The sequence below is a fragment of the Danio aesculapii genome, chromosome 2, assembly GCF_903798145.1.
Source record: "Danio aesculapii chromosome 2, fDanAes4.1, whole genome shotgun sequence".
Taxonomy (NCBI): Eukaryota; Metazoa; Chordata; class Actinopteri; order Cypriniformes; family Danionidae; genus Danio; species Danio aesculapii.
The window spans coordinates 20,191,675-20,215,175 of record NC_079436.1 but is presented as its reverse complement, the minus strand read 5'-3'; the positions used below and the strand labels follow the sequence as shown (position 1 = coordinate 20,215,175).

The window sequence follows — 23,501 nt, the reverse complement described above, 5'->3', positions numbered from 1 at the left end:
TGACCTGCTCTTTAAAAGTCATCAACGGCCCATTTCCAGTGAGTGGTAAGGTGCGGTACGGTACAGTTCGGTACGCTTTTATGGCCATTTCCACTGTCAAAAAGGTACCTAAAAGAGAACCGTACCACTTTGTCTTGCACGACAAAAGTGTACCAAAAGGCGGAGCTAGACGCACAGCTGAACGCTTTGGGTTTAGAGAAATACGTCACCATCATGTACACAAGCAGGAGAATGAAAACAAAGGAAGTGTCAATTTTAAAAAGACAGCCAAGACATTACACGTAATAATATATACATATAACGTAATAATATATACATATAATAACGAGCCATGGTCGACCCGAGCTTAAACAAACTATGTCGTAGCCTTGATGCACAGCCACAAAGCCAAAAAGAAGAGCAGAATCTACCCTGTGCCTGTGTTTACAAGGCCGTCTAAAGTGCGAGTGGTTTCGCTTTCTCGTGTGAGCTCGCCGCACGTCTATATTTGAAATAATGAATTCTTGAGCTCATATTAATAACGTACGCATGATTATTGAAGTGCTTCTGACATCAGATCATTACAGAAACGAACAAACGCGAGAGTGACGTGCGAAAAAACAACAGAGAAGCCTGAAAAATAGGAGCAAATGATTGTGTTAGCAACCTAAAAGATGAACAAACTGCCATGTTTAACTATTATCATCACCTTTTGGACAATTACGAACTCTGAATGACGAATTACTCTCTAACAGAGGCTACATGTGCTGATGAAGATTAAAGATACAGATGAGAGGTTTGCACTCACTGGGCTATTTGCTACGTGTTGTTTTTAAACCCAAATAAGGACTAAATCTGTGCTGTGTGTAGTTTTTCTGTAATTGGTAACATATCGGAGACTGTAAGGGTCTGTATGTGTTCATATGTTACATTTATTTATTTATTTTATATAACTGCAGACATTACAGTAGGCTATTTCATTGATCTGCAGATATAATCAAATCATGTTCATAGAAAAGTTAGTAATAAACATTTATACAGAAGTATTTATGTGGATGAAGCATCTGTTTAGTGAGAAGTGCTTCTTATTCGATATGTGAATGACCCGTACAGCTTTACTTTGACATTTCCTCGAGTGACAGTGACATCGACTGAAACTTTCTGTCGTACACCCTGCCCACCATTGATACCCTTTTGGCGGTGGAAACACAAGCCTGATAAGGTGACCCGAAGAGACCCGTACCGTACTGTACCACTCAGTTGAAACCGGCCATTAAAAGCTTTAAAAATTACTTTTATTTTAATTGAATGTTGTTCTCTTTAAACTTTATTTTCATAAAAAGAATCCTGTAAAATCAATGCATCACAGTTTGGTCAAAATTATTAAGCAGGTTCTTAACATTATTATAACAAGATATTTCTTATAACTTCCTTCTGGAGGAACATTCCGGGGGGACACTAAAAACTACTGCTGAAATGTCTTTTTATCAAAAGAGTGAAATTACAATTTCAAAAATATTACATTAAAAAACGATTTTAAAATTGTAAGGAAATAAGTTATTATTAAAGAAATAGCATAAATTATTAATAATTGTATAATATTACAGTTTTTTACATTCAAATACTTGTAAACTAATGCAGACTGGGTATGCATAGGATGTATAATATTGTCTTTCAGCAACATTTAAAAATACATACATATATTACAATTTGTGAGTTAGTATAGCCTAAAACACTCACAATGGCTCCAGGTCATACTTACCAGTGATGTGCCAAGTTAGAAAATGGGACAAAATTACAGTAAATACAGTAAAAATCACTATTTAGATATGACTGCGTATGATAACCCACCCATAAACACTGGTGTGACATTCACCGTTGTCAAGGCTTGTGGGGAAATTGCTTTCTAAGAATAGTGTCAGTGGGTGATGTAAGATGTCAGATCTGTGATGTGCTTTCATTGCCTATGAAGAGACTCAAACACATCGATCTGCTTTTTTTCAGCAATCTGTCACAAGAGTCCAGACTGAACACTTTGCATTCAACATTCATTTTGCACCTAAACAACAGAATCCATCAATTTCTGAGTTTTCCATAATGAGACACCCACCTTTAGTTAGTTTATACAGCAGCCAGGTGTCTATGGTCCCGAAATAACAGGAGCCATCTTCGACTGCCTGCCGCAACTGAGGAGAAAAGGTTAGGTTATAAATATCTTTCCTAGAGAAGACAAATGCCGAATGGTATATTTTACAGGGTCCCGGTTTACCTGAGGGATGTTGTTCAAAGCCCATACAAGGCGCAGGGACACATGCTGCGTGGTAAAAATTACTAGACTGGCTGCAAGGAAGCGCTTCTGTCTGCTGAGGAAGTGCAGCATCTTCATCACGCCGTGTACCGTCTATCAAAACAAACACTTGGTATTTACTGCCAGAGATATGAATGTACGTTAAGTTCTGTGAATTAAAGTAGAACGTTTTACATTAATAAACATTAAACAATTCATCAAACCCTATTATGGGTTTTTGAAAATGAGCTTCCATGCAGTGTGTAACACAGCTCTAAGTGAATGAAAACATCAAGCTGAGAGTTAAATCTGAAAATGCACCTTGTTTTAAAAGATTCAACTTAGAGTCGTTTAAATGATTCGTCGTTCGTCCGGATCTTTTGCCTCTTCTTATCGATGTCGACACGAAACAATACCAAATATGAACTGTCGGATCCGGTAAAACGTGAACGTGCCTTTCCCTTCAGACACTATCAGAGTGTGAGGGATCACGGGATTAATCATGACGGGAACATTACTATCACTGAGAGATGGCCAGACATGCGACTGCGGGGAATCAAGGGTTAAAAGTTCTTTTTCACAACACCACCACAGTATAGCCAACCATGTGCTGTGTTTGTTCCTGTCATTTTTCTGATGATTGATACAATAACCGACCCTGCAACATGTGACTTGCTGACTGTTTGTTATTAAAGGAAGGATCAGCAAAGACTACTAATGTATGGGACTTTATCAGGAACTTTTATGCAGTTTGTATGAATCATTTTCTTCTTCCAGATCCTGTAAGTGTTTCTCCTTCTTACGAGATGTAAAGTGTGATTAAAATGGTCTCCTAATTTTCTGTAATTTGCAAAATATGTATTTAATTGTGAGTTGTAACTTGTAATCGCTCTGCGTGGCTTGTAATCACATATCTATTATAGATCAGTGCTTGTAATGTACCTCTCAGGTTAAATCTTTATGGGCCGTTTCACATATCGCCTAAAAAACCATGTTGAAAACGCGGCACGTGCTCCCTCCTTTATCAGTTTAAATGCGTTTTTTTGCTTGCGACCTCCTGCTGTTTGTTGCTATGGCCACCATCAGCTGTTCCTCACACGCGTTTTGTGGTCGATTTTCAAAATAGTTCAGCTTTTGCCACGGTGTGGATTAATACTGAATGTGTGTCGTTGTTATTACTTGGGGTTGTGGTTAAGAACAGAGGAATATGCTGGTGTTAACTGCATTGTTTTAATGCACTTCTGCATTGGGCTCCCACATACTTTGTGCTCTGAGGACTTCATAACCATGCTGGGTGTTTCTCTCCATCTCGCTCTGAACCCAGTCGACCAATCACAACAAACTGGGTCATTGAACCAATTACCACAGATTAGCCTCATGCAAAAGAGGGTGTTTGGGTATAAATGAATCACTGAACAAATCATATGGAAGTCGTTTGTGATTTGGTGAAAATAAATGCATAAGACAATGAAAGTGTTTTTTATCTTGCATACATTTCAGCCTTTTGTTGGAGAGCCCCAAAACCAAAATATGACTTTTTATAATGCATAATAGGGGCTCATTAAAGTAATAGTTCTCCTAAATGTGAAAATGTATTGTAAATTTACTGGATGTAGGTGAGAGAAATCTAAGATGGAGGTGATTTTTTTCTGTAGAACATATATATATATATATATATATATATATATATATATATATATTTATTTATCTTTTTTTTTGCTTAACTCTGGACCTCTGTGACTCATAAAATGCAAGTCAACGATTGAGAGTCAAAAAAATAAGAATAAATTTGTATATATAATTCATTCATTCATTAATTTAAAAAAAAAATATTAAATACAGAGTGACGCAGTGGCGCAGTAGGTAGAGCTGTCGCCTCACAGCAAGAAGGTCGCTGGTTCGAGTCTTGGCTCGGTCAGTTGGCGTTTCTGTGTGGAGTTTGCATTTTCTCCCTGCGTTCGCGTGGGTTTCCTCCGGGTGCTCCGGTTTCCCCCACAGTCCAAAGACATGCGGTACAGGTGAATTGGATAAGCTAAATTGTCCGTAGTGTATGTGTGTGAATGAGTATGTTTGGATGTTTCCCAGAGATGGGTTGCGGCTGGAAGGGCATGCGCTGCGTAAACATGTGCTGGATAAGTTGGCGGTTCATTACGCTGTGGTCTATAATTCCGCTAAAGCGAAAAGAGCATGAATGAATAATTAAAAATAAAATTAATAAATAAATTACTATTTAAAAATAATAATAAAATTAAAAAAATTATATTACACACACATACACAGGCAAAGCAAAATTATATTAAGATCTTATTAAGCAAAGCACTTAACCTATTACTACCTTGACTGGTATTTTATGAATCATTAAGAACAATGGTCTGAAGAAAATCTCTTGCAACTTGGATGGCCTGAGAGTGAACAAATGTTCATTTTTGGGTGAAATACAATTTGAAGATTTGTATTTATTATATTATTATTGCAACAGTTAAAAAAAAAATCATTATTATTATTAGTAGTGGTAGTATGGTAGTAGTAGTAGTAGTAGTATTAGTAATAGATTTTAATTTGTGGATTATGAGTAATATATGCTTGGACTGTTTTTAATTTACTTCTCATGACAAATTAGATGAAATGCTGCTTACAGCTGCCAAAAAACCCACTGACATCATTGTACAATTTCAAAAAGAAAGAACTAAAACCTAACTCTTCACCGAGGTGATGGTTTAGTTACATTTTTAGACCTCAAAAGAACTGCAACGCTAATTAAAGTCCATTTTTACTTTAAGCTAAAACAATTTTAACTATCAGCAAACAACTCAACAAATAAATTTGTTAAGCTATCGATATTAATTTTTTAAAAAGCTTACAGTATATAAAACATCTATTTTAGGAACATAAAGAACATAATACAAATGATAATAACATCAGACCCCCAAGCACCTTCTGACTTGACCTCTGCCCTCAGTGATAAGATCCTGGAAATATTTTAAATATTTATACAAGTGTTGAAACTTGTTCAAGAGCAACTAGTTTAAAATGCTGCTATACGATAGACATGAATGCTTAGAGCAAACTGCAATAACATTGTCACACATTCAAATATGTCTTTTACAAAGTGACACGACAATCTTGGTTTGCAATGTGATCGGAGCATGGCCACACTGCATTAAGAGTTTTGCTGAGTCAAACATGAGCACTTGTAGCATGCGTCACAGGCCGAATATCCCAATCCACATTCCCTGTCAACACCTTACACTAAAATATCACCAATCCATCTCCAATGAGAAGGAGAGGCTCCTGTTTCACTGCTGTATTGCCGATTCAGCCGTCAGGACTTGGAATGAATCGCTCATTCATCGACTTATGCAATGAATGACACCACGAACAGTTACAGCTCAAACAATACACACTTTGTTTGCAGTAATAAAGAGCTGTAAACTGCCACTTATTAACTTACAATAAACTACACATGCAATTATTTAGCCATTTAGGAGATTAATCTTAATTATATTTACGTTTAAAATGTACCTACAATAATAAACCGCTATTTATTAATTTTTAATTATATATTTACATTTTTTATTTCAGCAAAAATAGGTTAAATGTAAAAAAACGTCTATTTTAAGTGATATTAAATTGTATTTATTTTTGTTCTCGGTATAGAATTTTATGGATTCTTTACAGGATACAGAGGTTAAAAAATATAGCATAAGCATATTTTGGAATAAAAATCTTTTGTTATATTATACATCTATATAGACCAGGCGTACAATTATTCACGATTACATCTAGAAAAGATCATTTTAAGACTCAAGAAAATTTTGTGCTTTAAACAGACTTCGAAAAAGGCCATTGAAAGACACGCAAACAGAGACTAATCCACTTAAAAATTACTTTTCTCAGTTAACTTACAATAAATTGGCACTTATTAACTTACAATAAAATATACAGGCAATTATTATGCCATTTAGGAGATTAACTGGGTTTAATTTTTATTTGCTGACTATTTTTACATCAGTAAAACAGAAATGGGGTTAAATATAATACAAATTTAAAAATGTGTTCCTGTTATAGATTTTTATGGATTCTTTGAGAGATGTAAAATTAAAAAACAAACAGACATTATTTTGGAATAGAAATCTTTTGATAATATTAAAAACATCTATACAGATCAGGCATGCAATTATAAGATCATTTTAAGTCTTAAGGAAAGGCCGAAGCAGGCCATAGAAAGACACAGAAACAGAGACTAACGGACTTTAAAAAGACTTTTCTCAGTTAACTCAGACAGGTCTATGAATTAACCTGCACATTCCTGTAATTAGCATGACTGTATTTATATCATCTACTGCTCTAAGCATTGCCTCATTATTGAATTCCTAGAAATCAAACATTTCCACTTCATGTTTACTATTATAACTGCTCATAATTTGCATAAGACTGCAGTTACACCAAGCAGACTTCATTATGCAAATTAACCCACATGCAAACAAAGAGTCTTCACTATCTCATGATTGGCCCCTGACCTCTGAAGAAGTTAAAGGCTTCTCAGTGTCCACATGAAGACTAGTGGACCAACAATACAGAAAGCAAGGTTTGTGTGCGGCTGGCGATGACGCAGATGCCTTGCCAGGCTTCATCCTTATTCCATCAAGTCAAATATAATCAGTGAGTGAGTCATTTTTCACTCAAACCAACTGACGAAACAGACTTCACAACCACTGAATGAAGCATCAAGGCTTTCATCGGAAACGGCACGGTATATTGCACAACAAAACAGCTTTAAAAGAAGTTTATAGAGCCTTTGAATCAAAGTGTGGTGTTTTTTTAAATGGTTAAACCGACTGTTTACTCATTCCTCGGTTTCATTTTTATTCATTCATCACTTTTCCTTTTTCTCTGTTTGCACACATGCTTAATTTATTATATGTGTTTGTTCAGATAATAGTCACTGTTTGTTCATCAATTAAGTCAATTAAACAGGAGTATTTATATTGTGGTATGCGCTTGTAACAAGTTGGAATGCCCCAATCAGGTTTTTTGCCCTCGAGTCTGGATCAGAGTCATTTAAAACCCGATCCAATACTTCTATAATACATAAAAAAATAAACGGTGAAGAAACAGATCCAGGATGTTCCTTATTTTTTAAATTTAATTTACCTTGTTTTACCATTCAATAACTCTGTTAACAAACAGATCACTCCTGAGAGGTAGCTCGAACAATCAAGTAATAAATAACATTAATTCTTACTTTTGGACTTTAGTGCAACAGTAAATATTCAAATAAATCTAATATAAAAACAAATAGCACCTGAACCTAAAACACTGGCAGGTAAATGCAGCATTTAACCAATAGCGTCTTTGCAAGAAAGTGATGTCATGCGGCACACATTGCTGTGTGAAGCCAAGAAAGAGGTCTAACTCTGTACCACCGCATAATTATAGATGTGTTAAAAAATCTGTCAGAATTATTAGCCCCCCTTTGATTTTTTTTTTTCTTTATTAAATATTTCCCAAATTATGTTCAACAGAGCAAGGAAATTTTCACAGTATGTCTGATAATATTTTTACTTGTGGAGAAAGTCTTATTTCTTTTATTTCGACCAGAATAACCATTTTAAGGTCAAAATTATTAGCCCCTTTAAGCAATTTTTTCTCTGACTGTCTTCAGAACAAACCATCATTATACAATAACTTGCCTAATTACGCTAACCTGCCTAGTTAACCTAATTAACCTAGTTAAGCCTTTAAATGTCACTTTAAGCTGTATAGAAGTGTCTTAAAAAATATCTAGTTAAATATTATTTACTGTCATCATGGCAAAGATAAAACAAATCAGTTATTAGAAATGAGTTATTAAAACTATTATGTTTAGAAATGTGCTGAAAAAAATCTGCTCTTCGTTAAACAGAAATTGGGAGAAAAAAATAATTCAGGGGACTAATAATTTAGGGGGGCTAATAATTCTGACCTCAACTGTATATTTGAGTCCTGATCGGGAGGTAACGTCTATTTCCGATCAAGTCTGAAACTGTGTGATTGGGCACGATTTCCAATCCCGTGATCGGATCTGGACATCCATAGTAACAAGATCCCTTTTCTTCAGAATATCTTCCTTTTTGTTCAGCAGAAGAAAAAACCTGATAAAGGTTTGAAAATAGTAGATGATTAGCAAATAATGACAGAATTCTAATTTTTGGGTGAACTATCCCTAAATATCCCATATAAATAATCTGACAGTGTTTTCTTTTTAAACTCCAATGTCAATTCTCCTACAGCAAGTTATTATGTGTGGCTCTGGTTCAGTCATAAGTGTCAATATTTGGAAATTGAGATTTATGGATTATCTTTTTATGCATTATCTAGTTATAATATTTTAATAAATGAGCTTTGCATTGATGGAAAAGCAGATTCTTGGCCAATATACTGAACTACTTAAAAATTAAAAAAAATTGGGGTTTAAAAAAGAAACACTGACAAATTTATTTTTAAGATGGCATCAGCATTTACAATAAAGTTCTTAGCAATGTATATTATTAATCAGTAAGAACGAATACAGTAGGAAATGCACAATATATCTTCATAGTACAGGATCTTTACTTAATATTCTAATGAATTTTTGCATTAAAATTATTTTTGGCTATACAAAACTGCCATTTATGATCTGTTGAGTGCTTCTTTTGTTTTAAAGGTCTCTCCAATGCCCACATACCATGTTCACATACTATGAATTACCTTTTAATGCATTATCTAATTATAATAAATAAGCTTTCTATTGATGGAAAGGCTGATTCTGCCGATTCTTGGCCGTTTGAAAATCTGAAATCTATTGAAAATCTGAAATCTTTTGGTATAAAAAACAAAAATCAAAACACTGAGAAAATAATGTTTAAATTATCCAATTTAAGTTCTCGACAATACATATTAATTAGTAGAAATGAATATAGTATGAAATGCTCAAAATATCTTCACGGAACATGATCTTTACTTAATATTCTAATAATCTTGTGCTCTACAAAACTCTCATTTATGATCTACTGAGTGCTTCTTTTGTTTTAAAGGTCCCTGTAAGTGCCCACATACTGTTTTCACATACTATAGAGTAGGGTAGTATGTGATTTTGATGTAGCTCTAGTTCTTTGTATATGGTGTATGAATGCGGGCAATGTATTTTCCCCCTCGGGGAAACATGTTTCAAAACAACTAGCTCAGATCAACAGTTTGATCACAAAAAAAAAAAGTGACAAACCCAACATTTTCAATGCTAAATCCTCTAAACGCAAACTGTCAGCTTTTTGAAGCACACTACATTAAGGCTAACACTGATACTAACACCTAAAACCAAGTTAGTGTTTGTCTTAAAAAAATCTTACAAACTCTAAATTTGTGAGCTGAAATAAAAACAAAATAACACGCATATGAATAATCATTGTCGAATGATCTAATCCAGTGACTGGCTCTGAGATTTCAACATTTCAGTTAAATTATAAAAAAATGCAAGGCTCAAAACACAATTCCTTCATGTTGTCTAAAATCAAACCATTAGGTTAACTTAATTGTTTTTACAAATTTAAGTTGATTTAACATAAAACAATTAAGTTAATCCACAACAACCCTCACAAATTGTGTTGATTCAGCTCCAGTGCTTCCCACAGGTTTGAAATATACTTGCAGTTGCAGCCAGATTGAAACACCATATACTACCCATATCACATAATTAGTTAACTATACGCGACAAACAAAACATAATTTAATTTTTAACAATAATTTACACAATTTCTTTACAATGGGTTAAAGTAAAAAAAAATCTACTATTTTTCTTTTTCACTATTAAGAAGCCACGTGCACCCACTGAGAGTTCAAATCTGCTTCTCTCTCAAGTTCAAAGCAAACTTGATCTAATGGCATCGTCAAATTAATAAAGTATACAGCAAATGAGAAATAAATGACTGAAAAAGGGAATAAAAACAACCAAAAATCAATAAAAATTATAATAATTTGGTGTACATATATTTTGCAGCCAGTTTAGACAAGTAATTTCATCCTCTGAGTATATAGTAAAGTTTTTCTGAATCATTTAGATTAAAGAATGAATTATTTTATGTTTTTCCTCTCTCTCACAACTGTGTGTGCACAGTCAGCAGCGAAGCCAAGCGAAAGTAGGTTTAAGCAAAAGCTAACACAAAAATGCACACGATAACGACAGCTTTAGGAAACCAAAGCAAAGGCCAAATCCCGTCTGCAGAGCATGGGAGACTGTGTGAGAGAGTGTTGTTGACAGGTCTCAAAACGAAACGGGTAAACGAGAGAAGATTTTTCTACTACTTAATCGATCATGGATGGTTGGTTATATTTGGCAGATACAAAAAGAAGGGAATAAAAAAAAGATAATTAAAAAATGTAAAAAAAAAATTGTTAAGTGTTATTAAATATTCTTATTTACAGAATAAGAATTATATGTATATATAACATTATATATCCTGTTAATATACCTGGGCGACCTGCCTAAGTACAGTCTATGTGTGGGAAGCACTGAGCTCATTATAAATAAGTAGTTTGAACAAGCATCAAAAATATTTTTGTAACAGTAACAGTAAAAAGACACACCTTAACAAAACAGTGTTAATCACCAAGTAAATTGACATGTGAATATACAAGTCTTAAGACTACATCATCCACAGTAGCCTGACCTTCATAGTGCAGGAGCCATTCCAGGATCTCACCAGCTCAGCTGCCCTCATGTCCTGCCAGGTGATGAATTTATGAAACGGTTTTCCTGTGTTTCTGGAGGGGATAAAAGAAACCAAATGACCAGGCTCAGTCAAGCGAGTTCTCTATGCAGCAGCAGTCGCATGATTTAACACGTACTAACCTGTCCCAGGTCATGAATGTTGCCCTTTGGGTCGAGATGCCAAGACTCTCCATTTGACACATCTGTAAGCCCGAGTCTAAATCACAGAGAGAGAAAAGAGGGGTCGTCGCTAAAATAACCTTTAAACTCATGCACCTATAATTATCATAGCACTTTGCACCTTTCTGACTCCTGTCCCCATTTTTATACAAAGCAATGATTAAAGGCCTTCCTGCTCACTATGTTTAGGGCTCTAGGATTTTTTGAAACTCAGTCATAAAAATGCAATTGGCTGTACAATCAAGAATGTTAAGACGTTTGGCAAATTTTAGATAATTAGACTAAATGGTGGTCTGTGCACATAATCCAATCACATGCATGTGAATATTAAACCACAATATTCAGGTGTCTATATTACACATTAACATGCGCTGTAACACTGAATGTGCAAACTAAATGAAATAGGTTGCACATTACTTTGAGTTTATTACAAAATAATAACTTTGTATTTAACATAATTGATTTAATATTTCTACAATAAACCTGCAGGGTTTCTGTAGGTTTCACAAAGTCAAATTTAAGACTTTTTAAGACCATCAAGAATTAAATTTTAGACTCGTATAGGGCTTAACGCTAGAATTTTTGGTCACTTTATTTTGATGGTCTGTTTGTTGAATTTAAGTTACATTGTATCTACATGCCAACTAATTTTCATCAGATTATAAGTGGACTGTTAGGTTGGGGTTAAGGTTAGTGTAAGTTGACATGTACTTGCAAAGTTTCTTATAGTTAAACGTCCGTTTAGCAGCAGTAAAACAGATTTTAAACAGACAGTCTACTAATACTCAACTGGACTATCAAAATCAAGTGTTACCAATTTTTTTTAAATGGCTCAGCAGAATTTCTTTTACTTTCCCGATCAAAAAACGAATTCTAATTAGTTATTTCTTAGCCACACATTTAAAATAAAGTGTCAAAACAAGACCCTAGTCTGCTTAAACTCTTTTAAAACTCTTTAAAAATAAAAACTTAAACTAAATGTATCCACAACAAACTGTTATAGTATTATTTATGAATAGAGTTATGCTAAAAGTTTTATTGAGATGTATTGTTGGTGACTGGATATATGTTGAATCGATTGAGTAGCTTTACATAAAGGAAAATTAAAGGTGCAGTAGGTGATCGTCTTCAGAAATATTTTTGTTGTGCTGGTTAAGTCTCTTCACATTCCAATAGTAATGATTAAAGTAAATGATCTAAATATATTTTCATATTCTGGGTAAGGCATAAAACTGAAAAATGTTCATCCAATTAAATATTGTCGGGCCGATAATTCTGATAAGTAGCCCAAACTGTCTGTAAGCAAATGTAGATTTGTACATCTGCACACCCCTGCTCACGCAGATCTGCTGATGTGCGTTCATGCAGGCCACAGTCACGTGGACACGGGTGACAGCTCTAAAAAACAAATGCTGAATCAAAACTTTTTAAAATCCTGAATCAATATCGGAGTTTGTTTTGCACGCTGGAGGAGGAACGACACCATGGCTGAAGTGTTTCTGTTAGACAGGTAATGTTATGTTTTAAAACTACGCAAAGCTGATGTAGATTTTGTTGTTACGAATGGGTTATATGCACTAAACTGTTGTTCAGCCACTGAAATCTTCCGGAAAGATTGATGTGACTATTTTCAATTTCATAAGGGACCTTTCACAGCATCAATAATGTAGATTTTTATTTAGTTTAAGAACAAAACATCAGTAAATAGCACTATTCCACCTGGCCTGCTTTATTGAGGTCAAGTTGGTTTTATATTCGCATTGGTTCATTTTTGAACAACGACAACCTGTGACATGCTCCCTATATTGTTTACCATGCTACTTTGATTGCTAACTACATAACTGAAAACGTGCTAGATATAATACAGTTTTTCGTTCAGAATTGCAGCATTATAAAAGTACTATGACATGACCTTGTGTGTCTCTGTCATATTTAATGAGCACATTTGCAATTTCAGGAGGCGTGGCTTTGGACAACAGGGGATGGATTGTATTTGAAAGATACTATGCTAACTGGTTAGCATTTAGGCAGATCACCTACTGCACCTTTAGGACCTGTTTAAAATGATTTAAGACCTACAAGACAATATTTCTAAAATGTGGTTTTTGAAATTTAGGACTCCGCGGATACCCTGACCTGTTCAAAATTGTACATACAGACGACGTTAAACATGTTGTACTCTGGGTAACACCTTTAAAACACACGAGTGAAAACTCATGATACTGATAGATTAGAAATAAACTGTTACTCAATAATAAAAAGGCATAATTGGTGGGTCAGAAGTAAAAGAAAGAGCTTAGAGCAAAACAATGTGCAAACAACATTTTTTCCTTCGATTTTCAGTGTGCGTTCTACTTGAACAAAAAAAGCCTGAAACAAAAAAAAAAAGACTATCACACACGTTTTTATAATGATTTACAATTTATAATGACTATAATGTCATTTACAGTAACAATAGTTTAAAGCAAGAATGAGTTGATGACATTTCAAGAGTGAAATCTTTCAATTTTGATTTTGCTGGATCACACTATTATTCTAAGTGAATAAATAATCTGTGCAAGTTAACGTACTTTTAAAAATAGTTTGCTTTCATACTCTTCAATGAAAATCTGAGCGTTTGGAGTGGTGCTGCTCCTGTTGACGTCAACATAGCAACTGCATATTAATACCCTCTCTTTGTGATTTAGGTAATGATGCACAAAATGAAAGCTCATCCCTACTCCATACGGTTTCAGTTGGAAGTACGTCAACATACTGTAATAAATGTCTCTGCAACTTCTGGTTTGCAGACTTTAAGAATCACAGTGCAGCACATAAATACTAATTATCATTTTAAAAGTTTAGACTTTGTACTTTAAACAACTAGATTTAACACGTGCTTTCTGTGTATATACAAGAGCTTTAGCACATTAAAATTAAATACGAACATCACATTTGGAGGCCTTTGACCCAATAAAAGTTTTATACAGTTTGTCCCCAAAATGATGCATCAAGCATGTATTTATTTGTTTATTTTTCCAATGTGTGCCACTATCTTGCTGTTTTGATATCTGATGACAATCATCCAATCAGAATTGAGTTTGAAACTGTTTACGTCTAAGTTTAGAGTAGGTTTTCAATCAGACTTCTTTGTTTCAACATTATTGTTATTCACCTTTCATTTCCCCTAACTTTATAGGAACTTACAGTTAGGTTTAGGAGCAGATATGATGTTTCAGAATCAACAATAGCCGTTTACCCAGGAACACGTATAACTGCAAAATCAGGACGTCCTGACATCTATACACTTTTATGAGTGTTTGAATGTATTTTGTTGGAACTGTGTGACATTAAAGGGATATTTCATTAAAAACTGAAACTTCTACCATCATTTACTTTCCATTTACATGTTCCAAACTTGTTTAAATTTCTTTCTACTGCTGGACACAAAAGACTATATTCTGAAGAAAGCTGGAAACCTGTAACCACTGACTTCAATATTTTCTTATCCTACTATGGATATCAATAGTTGTCATGTCAACACTTTTGACTTGAAAAGAAAACAGAAACTGTAAGTTCAAACTCCCTTGAGGGATAGTAAATAGCGAGTCAATTGTAATTTTTGTGTGAACTATCTATTTAAAGGCAGAATAAAGATGTCTGACCTTGAACTGCTCCTTTGACAACAGTGACGAACCCTTCCCACAGTTCATCAGGGTCGATCTCAACCCACCCAGGCTGAGGATACAGAAGGGACACCTGTGGGTCCAACAAGCCGCTGTGAGTAACTTATAAACCCACAGAAAGGCGTGATTGGCACAAACCTGTCAAACTGCAGTCTGTTTGTTTACCTTAGCGGAGCAGGACCCTCTAATACTGGCGCTCTTGTCGTACACATGGCATCTGATGGAGGTTGTTCCCACGTCGACAGAGAGAATGAAAGTCTCTCGTTTGCTGTAGCCGTTTCTCTGAGTCCCCATGACGACGTAAAGCGCTCATTCAGAAAGCCGCAGACAGGACACTTCAGTAGCCATGGCCGTCAGGGAGGATCCACGCATCTCAAATCATCCCCTTTTCAACTCTTCTCCTAAACCTTTGAGTTTCATACCTCCAGAGACTTCAATGCCAGACTTCTGGCAGATTTTTTAATCCGTTAAGAAATCCGATTAAATGTGTTCATTACTCTGAAAGTGTATTTCATAAGAACGAGCAATAACTGAAAGCACTGCTAAATGAGTGCCTCAAACTTTCCCAAACTCGCGCATGTGATCTCGCGCCCTATTTTAAATCGGCAAATGAGACATCTAGCGTTGAAATTAAAGCCCAAAACATTCGCATTTCTTTTCTAGCACATGACAGACGTTGGAGGAAACTAGCAGCGGCCGCGTAAGCCACTGTAAAGACAGCAAATTACAACAGGCGGTCGATTAAGTACAATAGTACAAATTCATACGTCACATATCAGTCGATAGGTGTGGATAATTCTTAAAGAGACAGAGCGCTTTCTTCAGACTTCTTCAACCCGCTGACTGTCATGCGCACTCGCTGCGAAAAACCGGAAGTACGTTAATATTGTAAAATATGCCAAGGATTTTATCCAGCCAAATCGTTATGGCAAACCTTCTTAGCATTTAAACCACAAACCGCACTAGTGTCTATTTTAATATTACTAGTACTTGTTTTCTAGTCGATTTTTTTTCTATTAAAGGGATAGTTCACCCAAAAATCTAAATCTACTCACTAATTACTCACCTTCAAGTAGTTCCAAACATTTATAAGCCTCTATTTAGTTGAACACCAAAGAATATATAATTTTTTTATATTATAAAGGAAGCTGAAAATATGTAACCATTGACTTGCATATATAAAACAAATATGATTACTTGCTATTAAATACCAGTAAGGAAAAAAAAAAAAAAACTATCTTTCAGTCTCTAGTACAAAAGATATCCTGAACTAAATAGATACTGGCACTTTTAAAATTTCTTGCTCATTATGCAAATAATATGTTGAACATTAATGAGCCTCCAACATGATACTAGACAGGAAGTGATCAGTGTATTCAGTAGGCTTAAATTCATGTATTATAAGTTGCTTCAGCGGCATATGTGCTAGTTATAGCCAAGATACAACAATAATAAATGCTTTGAGAAAAAACACAAACTGCTCCTTTTGGTATACCCCTAATATAACACTTCTTAATATTTTTTAGACTGTTGTTTCATATATTAACTTTGGTTAATTATTACAATTTCCTATACTTTTGGATTTCTCACTGCTGAATTTTAGGATGTGTTATTTGTTTGCGTTTTAAGAGAAAACAAAAATGATGAGAAAAACATGAAAAATGACTATAGAATCAATCTTTTATTGCTGCTTAAGAAATTCATCATTAACAAAATCCTGTATTTATTTTACCGAAAAGGAAATCCAGCAATACATCCAAACATTTCATCCTCCAAGAACTCTAAAGCTGTAAGACAATAAACGTACTGTCACTTTAATTTATTGTAATTGCTATATATTGTATTTACTTATCTACTGTATTATATTACAGTGTTTTGCATTGTTATATTCTTTAGTGTAATACTACATTTACTTTATATTTGTATAATATGATATCATGGGGGGAAAAACAACTTGTGATTTTATCCGCTTGATAATTCACATGATGTATTTCCTGTTTTGGTGTTCAACTTGGTATAAAGACTCCAAGTGTGTATGACGTTCATTATCCAATGGGACTCATTTAAGTATGATGTTATTAAAGCTAAATACAAGCTTGATACTTTGCATTTAAAAAATACAATACTCAATATCTTCTTATGGTTTCCTATATAGCATATGGCACAATTAACTATTGTGCTTTTATACACATAAATATATATATACAGTTGAAGTCATAATTATTAGCCCCCCTGTTTATTTTTTTATTTCTGTTTAATGTAGAGCAGATTGTTTTCAACACATTTCTAAACATAATAGTTTCATAACTCATTTCTAATAACTCATTTATTTTATCTTTGCCATGATGACAGTAAATAATATTTGACTAGATATTTTTAAGACACTTCTATACAGCTTAAAGTGGCATTTAAAGGCTTAACTAGGTTAATTAGGTTAACTAGGCAAGTAATTATGGTAATTAGGCAAGTTAATGTATAACGATGGTTTGTTCTGTAGACTATCGGAAAAAAATAGCCTAAAGCGGCTAATAAATTTGACCTTAAAATGGTTTTTAAAAAATTTAAAACTGCTTTTATTGCAGCCAAAATAAAACAAATAAGACTTTCTCCAGAAGAAAAACTATTATCAGACATACTGTGAAAATTTCCTTGCTCCTTTAAACATAATTTGGGAAATATTAAAAAAAAAAAAAAAGAAAAAAAAAATTCAAAGGGGGCTAATAATTCTGACTTTAACTGTATATGAGTGTGGTTTAATTGTAAAGGCTTAATTGTCCTGACTTATATAGTGAAATATCAAAATGAATCACTAATGGAGGACATTTCACTGATCCTCACTAATTAATAAGCTTAGAAATCATCCAGAGCATGTTTTTAATAGTATCTTATTATAATTATTGCCACTTGTTTCGGTGAAGGTTGGGTTAGGGGTTGGCCATAGATGGTATCATTAACCCGATCTAACAAATGAAGTCTATGTAATGTATTCACTAAGATAGGAAAACAAACCCATGTGTGTGTGCACATGTAAACGTAATTGCTTCAATAAATGTACAATGCTTTGTTTTAGGTAGTAGTTGACCATGCTCAAAACATCACTTTTACTGCTGGGGGGAGGGGGGGCAGCTTAAAATGATTTATGTTCAATCCAATTAAATTTGTAAAAACAATTAAGTTAACTTAATATATTTGTGTTGGGACAAATTAATGGGGGTGTTCAGCAATTTTTACAGTGCACTTGTCTACTAGACGCATTTCCTGTATTTGGCACAACTGTTCAAGCAGACATTAAGATGCTGGAACGTTTAAGTTATTGGCATTTAGCCACATATTCCTAGTGTAATTTAATAAAAGGATTGCACTTTCATATATGAACCAATTTTGAAACTGACTCATTTTGAATCCAAACTTTTTCGTATGAAGGGGCCAAAGATAAATATACCAAACTATTTTACATTAACATCACCATCTGTAATTTCCTAATTCATTTAATAATATTAAAAAAATAAAATGGAAAGCATTACTTTGAATCGTATTCAATGATGCAGTATAACGTTCACATTTGCTCACCAAAGTCTCTGCATGGTCTTCTCTTTGTCGTATGAACATTTTAAACTAAATCCGATTCATTTACACCATTTACATTAAAACATTAAATTTCAGATAGCTTTCTTTGTAGCTGAACAATAAATCAAGCAAGTATAAGTTTACATTCAATTTAAAATGACAATCTCTAAAATAATTTTCAGATGGCATGGGGGGCCAAATCAAAGGTTACCATGGGCCAACTTTGGGCCCTAGTTTGGGCATCTCTGCTTTATAGCAACTTAATTCTTAATTCTTTCTTGACAGATTTTCATGGGTTGGCCTTCAAATTGAGCTCATGACTGGACAATTTTAAGCTAAAAAAGGAAGAAATTTGGCTTGTGTGAAAAAATAAAACATTTCTAAAAAATCATAATTATGACAGAATCCGAGGCTTTATGATAGCAAAATGTTTATTATGATAACAAAAGTGTATTTACAGCACACCGCCCTGTCAGGAGGTGTGCTTGTTTTTGTCATTCTGGTCATTAAATAACTGAAAATTTAAAAATAAAAGGGTTTCGTACGTTCAACATTTTAAAACTTGGACAAAAGAGATCTGCTAGGATACAAATAGGCAGAGAAGATGAAAAAAAAAAACAAACAAAAGCGGTGTCGGCATAGTTTCAAAGAGAAATATTAGCAATTGTAATTTATCCATCTGTAAAACGGTGCGTATAAAATCCATAGATCTAAATACACAAAGAATTCATTTTAAAACCACAGAACTGAAACATCTCCCCCTGGAAAGAAATGTAGGCTAATACAAAAATAAAATCAATTTGAAATGTTTCACAACCCATAAGAAAACATCATTCGAGCAACATCTTATTAGAAAGGCAATTGTGTTTAAATTTGCACCCCCCCACATTCCCTCCCCACCACATTTAGTCTATTTATATATACACACACAAATATTTAATAATCCACAGAGATTAGGTTTGCTTAAATCAGTGTGCTTCCCGGCAGGGTGAACATTACGGGCTGGTTTTAACACCTGCTTTAGTGCTTAAACAAAAATTTCAGCAAAGCACTGTGTGGGCTCAATCTGAACCTCTCAAACTAGACCCAAGAGATCAGTCTGACTGCTTTCTTAGTTACACTGTCGGGTGATAACGTTGTGTTTTTTAGCCTTCCATGCTGGACTGCACAAGTGTGCAATATAAGAAAAAAAATGAACTAAACATGAAATATTAGTACAGATGTATTGCAGCAGCTTATGCCACACTGTATTTGTGCATAACGTCCAGTCTACAAAACTAATTATTGCACTTTGAATATTAAAATCCAGCATAGAAAGTAACCAGTGAACATGATAAAAGCTTCAAGGTCTGAGATGGGGTGAAAATATGAAAAAGAAAAAAGCTGAGGTAAATATAAAAGCCTTTTTTTCTCCTTTCATGATTCTATGATCATTTCTGGTGCAGTTGATTAATAAAATGCTCTTCAACGCTACCTTCACGCAGAAAAATGCCAACTTATAAAAGGAATAAATAATTTGGCTCACCAAGCATGATCAAATCATGAAGACGGACAACTGCATCTTCTTGTTTGGCTATGAAATATGGGGTTTCATATCGCTCTTCTTTAATACTCAGAAAATGATTCAGTCCGTCACCTTAGCAGCCTCAAAGTTGACTGCCAGTTTCCGGTGTTTCCTCTTGGATGCAGAGCCGGGCGTGTGAGGATTGGCGTTCTGCTTGGGGGTCTTGGGTGTAGTTGCGGTGGGCTTTTCTGTAGGCTCGTGTGCGCTGTTGGATGGTGGGGTTTTGGGGGCTGATGGAGGCACTGCAGGTCCACCAGCAGGGGTCTGAACGCCATAGGCTGAGCCACTCAGCGCTTGATTTGATTCTTGGTTCTTGGTTCTGCCTGAAACTCGCTTCTTGGTCACCTAAAGAGAATATATATAGGAGTGGACAAGGGTTAATGATAATATTGTGTCCATTATACTGTTTGGTTTCATAGGATAGGATGAAACATTTTGACACCATTTAAAAGCAAATGTAATGCCCTGATTTAGTGATTTATTTTATTTTATTATTTAAGTTTTTATAGCAAAGAGACACAATTCACAGCATCAATATACATTTGTCACTTTTCCAGCTTTTCCAGTTTAAATTCCTAATCAGGGATCAAAAACGAAACAAAATTCTCCATGACAGTAACAAAACAACATATCCCTTTGCCTTATCTTACATCATTTACATCATATCTCTATACTGCTCAGTGAGCGTCCTCTTTCGGATGAGACGTTAAACTGAGGTCCAAACTCTGTTGTCATTAAAAATCCCAGAATGTCCAAATTTGCCCACTAGCCTCTGTTTATCAGGGCCTCCTAACCATCCCCATATCATAATTGGCTTCATCACTCATGTCTCCTCTCCACCTTTCAGTTGGTGTGTGGTCTGGTGTAATATGACAGCCGTTACTTCATCCAGGTGGATGCTGCACACTGGTGTGTAAAAAGCGCTTTGAGTGTCCAGAAAAAGCGCTAAATACATTTTAGGAATTAATGTTATTATTGTATAACTATATCCAGAAGAAAAAAAAAAAAGAGGGGGAGGGGGGACAATATTTTCGAAAAAAAAATTTTTTTAAAGTTCTATAGACCATTTTGAGGGATGTGAACAAAAACAATGGTCCCAACGTAATTCCTGTTTTACATTTATAATTTCATTAGCTGGGGACGCAATGGCGCAGTAGGTAGTGCTGTCGCCTCACAGCAAGAAGGTCGCTGGTTCGAGCCTCGGCTGGGTCAGTTGGCATTTCTGTGTGGAGTTTGCATGTTCTCCCTGCGTTCGCGTGGGCTTCCTCTGGGTGCTCCGGTTTCCCCCAGAGTCCAAAGACACGCGGTATAGGTGAATTTGGTAAGCTAAATTGTTCGTAGTGTATGAGTGTGAATGAGTGTGTGTGGATGTTTCCCATAAATTGGCGGTTCATTGCTCTGTGGCGACCCCGGATTAATAAAGGGACTAAGCCAAAAAGAAAACGAATGAATGAATTTCAATAGCTTTCGGGAATCCAAAAATTAATTGAGAAATATAGTTATGATAGCCATTGTAACATTGAGTTATAATTGAATTGCCTTTTTACAGTTATGAAATAGTTTGATAAGCAGGAAATGTTCATGGGCCAATGGCATGACCAGATTGAAATGGTCTATAGCAAAAAGACATTAGGTTAAATGGGAGCAATGTACTCAATCCATTTGAACCAAAAGTCAATATATAGATATCAAAACATCAATCAAATCTTGCATTTGTGGTGGATTAGGTTCATACCAGCATCTAGTTATGGCATTTTTGCTTGAAGCAAGGATGACTATATACATATACTTGTTTTTGATGATGATTTAATGACTTGAAGTGATAGTTCTGGATGTTGGAAACCGGCAGCCATCGACATCCATAGTAGAGCGAAAAAATCCTATTGAAGTCAATTATTATGATTTTCCGACCTTTTTTTTAAAGTATCTTGTTTTGTGTTTAACAGAAGAAAGAAACAAGGTTTGGAACTATTGGAGGATGAACAAATTATTAAAGAATGGACATTTTTGGGTGAAATTAAAGTGATAAAAAATTAGACGGAAGACAAAACACTTTCAATACATTCCCAATAAAAATGTTTGTTCCGTTAACTTTGTGTTGACTTTCAATATTTTCAAATTCTCTGGAAAACTCACTCTGACAAGTATCATTCACTTTATGCTCACTCACAAAAGTGCCACATTCAGAAATAAATGCCCTCTATCTTACAGTTAAAAATACTGAGTTTATGAACAGAGTAATGTAGGTAAAATATGTCATTTATATTTAGCACCAAGCATATCTGCAGACTGTTGATTTTCTCCTTGATTTGTTTTTAACTCTAAAGTTAAGAATGTCATGGATGACATTGCTCCTGTTAAAATCAGGAAGTGGACTAGGAGACCAAAAAGCTCCTTGGATAAACTCAACAGTATTACAAATTTTTTAAAGACATTGCAGAAAAGCTAAGGATTCTGACTAGACCAGAAAATCAGAGCACATCACTCCTGTCCTCAGGTCTTTACACTGGCTCCCAGTTACATTCAGAATAGATTTTAAAGTATTATTACTTGTCTATAAATCACTAAATGGCCTAAGACCTCAATACATTACAGATATGCTCACTGAATACAAACCTAATAGATCACTCCGATCTTTAGGGTCAACAAAATAAGAAATTCCAAGGGTTCAGTCAAAGCAGGGTGAGTCCTCCTTCAGCGACTGCACCCCCTGCTGCTGGAATCAGCTTCCAGAAATGATCAGATGTGCTCCAACATTAGGCAAAGTCAAATCAAGACTGAAAACACATCTGTTGAGCTGTGCCTTTACTGAATGGGCACTGTGCTACGTCCGACAGATCGCACTATTATGTCTTACTTTTCTTTTTTAACTGTTTTAACACATTTTAAATTGTTTAAAATCGATTTTTAATCATTTTTATTCTTTGTTTTTATTTCTTATACGCGTTTCTTTTATTATCATTTATCTAAAGCACTTTGAATTACCATTGTGTATGAAATATGCTGAATACATAAACTTGCCTTGCCTTGGTTATGTGTATAGTTAAGTATATGAATAGTTACTATATGTATAATTAGTGCTCTGGTATGTTAGTATGTATATTGTTTAAATAGTCCAGTGTTGTGTTCATATTTATGATTATGTATATGTATGTATATTTCATTCCAATTTATGTCCACACATGTAATGAAACATTAAAAACACTAAACATGATGCTTCAGTTTGAAATACAATAAATAAAATCAATTCTTCCTCCGAAGACTTTTCCAACAACACCTATGAAAGTACTCGCATTATAAAATCCCTGTCTACTAGCCTTTAAAGGTCCCATGAAATTAAAATACATTTTTTATATGTTAGTAACAGTATGTTTGTTTTTAGGATATCGATGAGCTAGTGTGCTCCAAAACAGTGACACAATTTACATATAGAAAATAAACCTGACACAAAAACATCCAAATTGTTCTAAATGGATCAATCTTTTTTTTTTTTTTCACGTCACCTCATACTTCAGTTTCTCATCACGTCTTGAC

At 34.6% G+C, this 23,501-nt stretch overlaps 2 protein-coding genes across 4 annotated transcripts in view; both read right to left on the bottom strand.

Moving 5' to 3' along the window:
• Positions 1-15,589, bottom strand: part of gk5 (glycerol kinase 5) — a 32,524-nt gene extending 16,935 nt beyond the window's left edge. The window contains exons 1-6 of the mRNA XM_056474478.1: positions 15,002-15,589; positions 14,816-14,909; positions 11,133-11,208; positions 10,951-11,044; positions 2,249-2,380; positions 2,090-2,165 (exon numbers count right to left, since the gene is read on the bottom strand). Coding sequence (XP_056330453.1) covers positions 2,090-2,165; positions 2,249-2,380; positions 10,951-11,044; positions 11,133-11,208; positions 14,816-14,909; positions 15,002-15,130 — 601 coding nt within the window. The 5' untranslated portion in view covers positions 15,131-15,589. The remainder of the gene's footprint in view (positions 1-2,089; positions 2,166-2,248; positions 2,381-10,950; positions 11,045-11,132; positions 11,209-14,815; positions 14,910-15,001) is intronic.
• A 3,227-nt stretch (positions 15,590-18,816) lies between these two features.
• The window catches only part of xrn1 (5'-3' exoribonuclease 1), a 52,930-nt gene continuing 48,245 nt past the window's right edge, over positions 18,817-23,501 (bottom strand). For all 3 annotated transcript variants that reach the window (XM_056474467.1, XM_056474460.1, XM_056474452.1), the window contains one exon: positions 18,817-20,312. In XM_056474467.1, the coding sequence (XP_056330442.1) occupies positions 20,028-20,312 (285 nt within the window). In that variant the 3' untranslated portion in view covers positions 18,817-20,027. The remainder of the gene's footprint in view (positions 20,313-23,501) is intronic.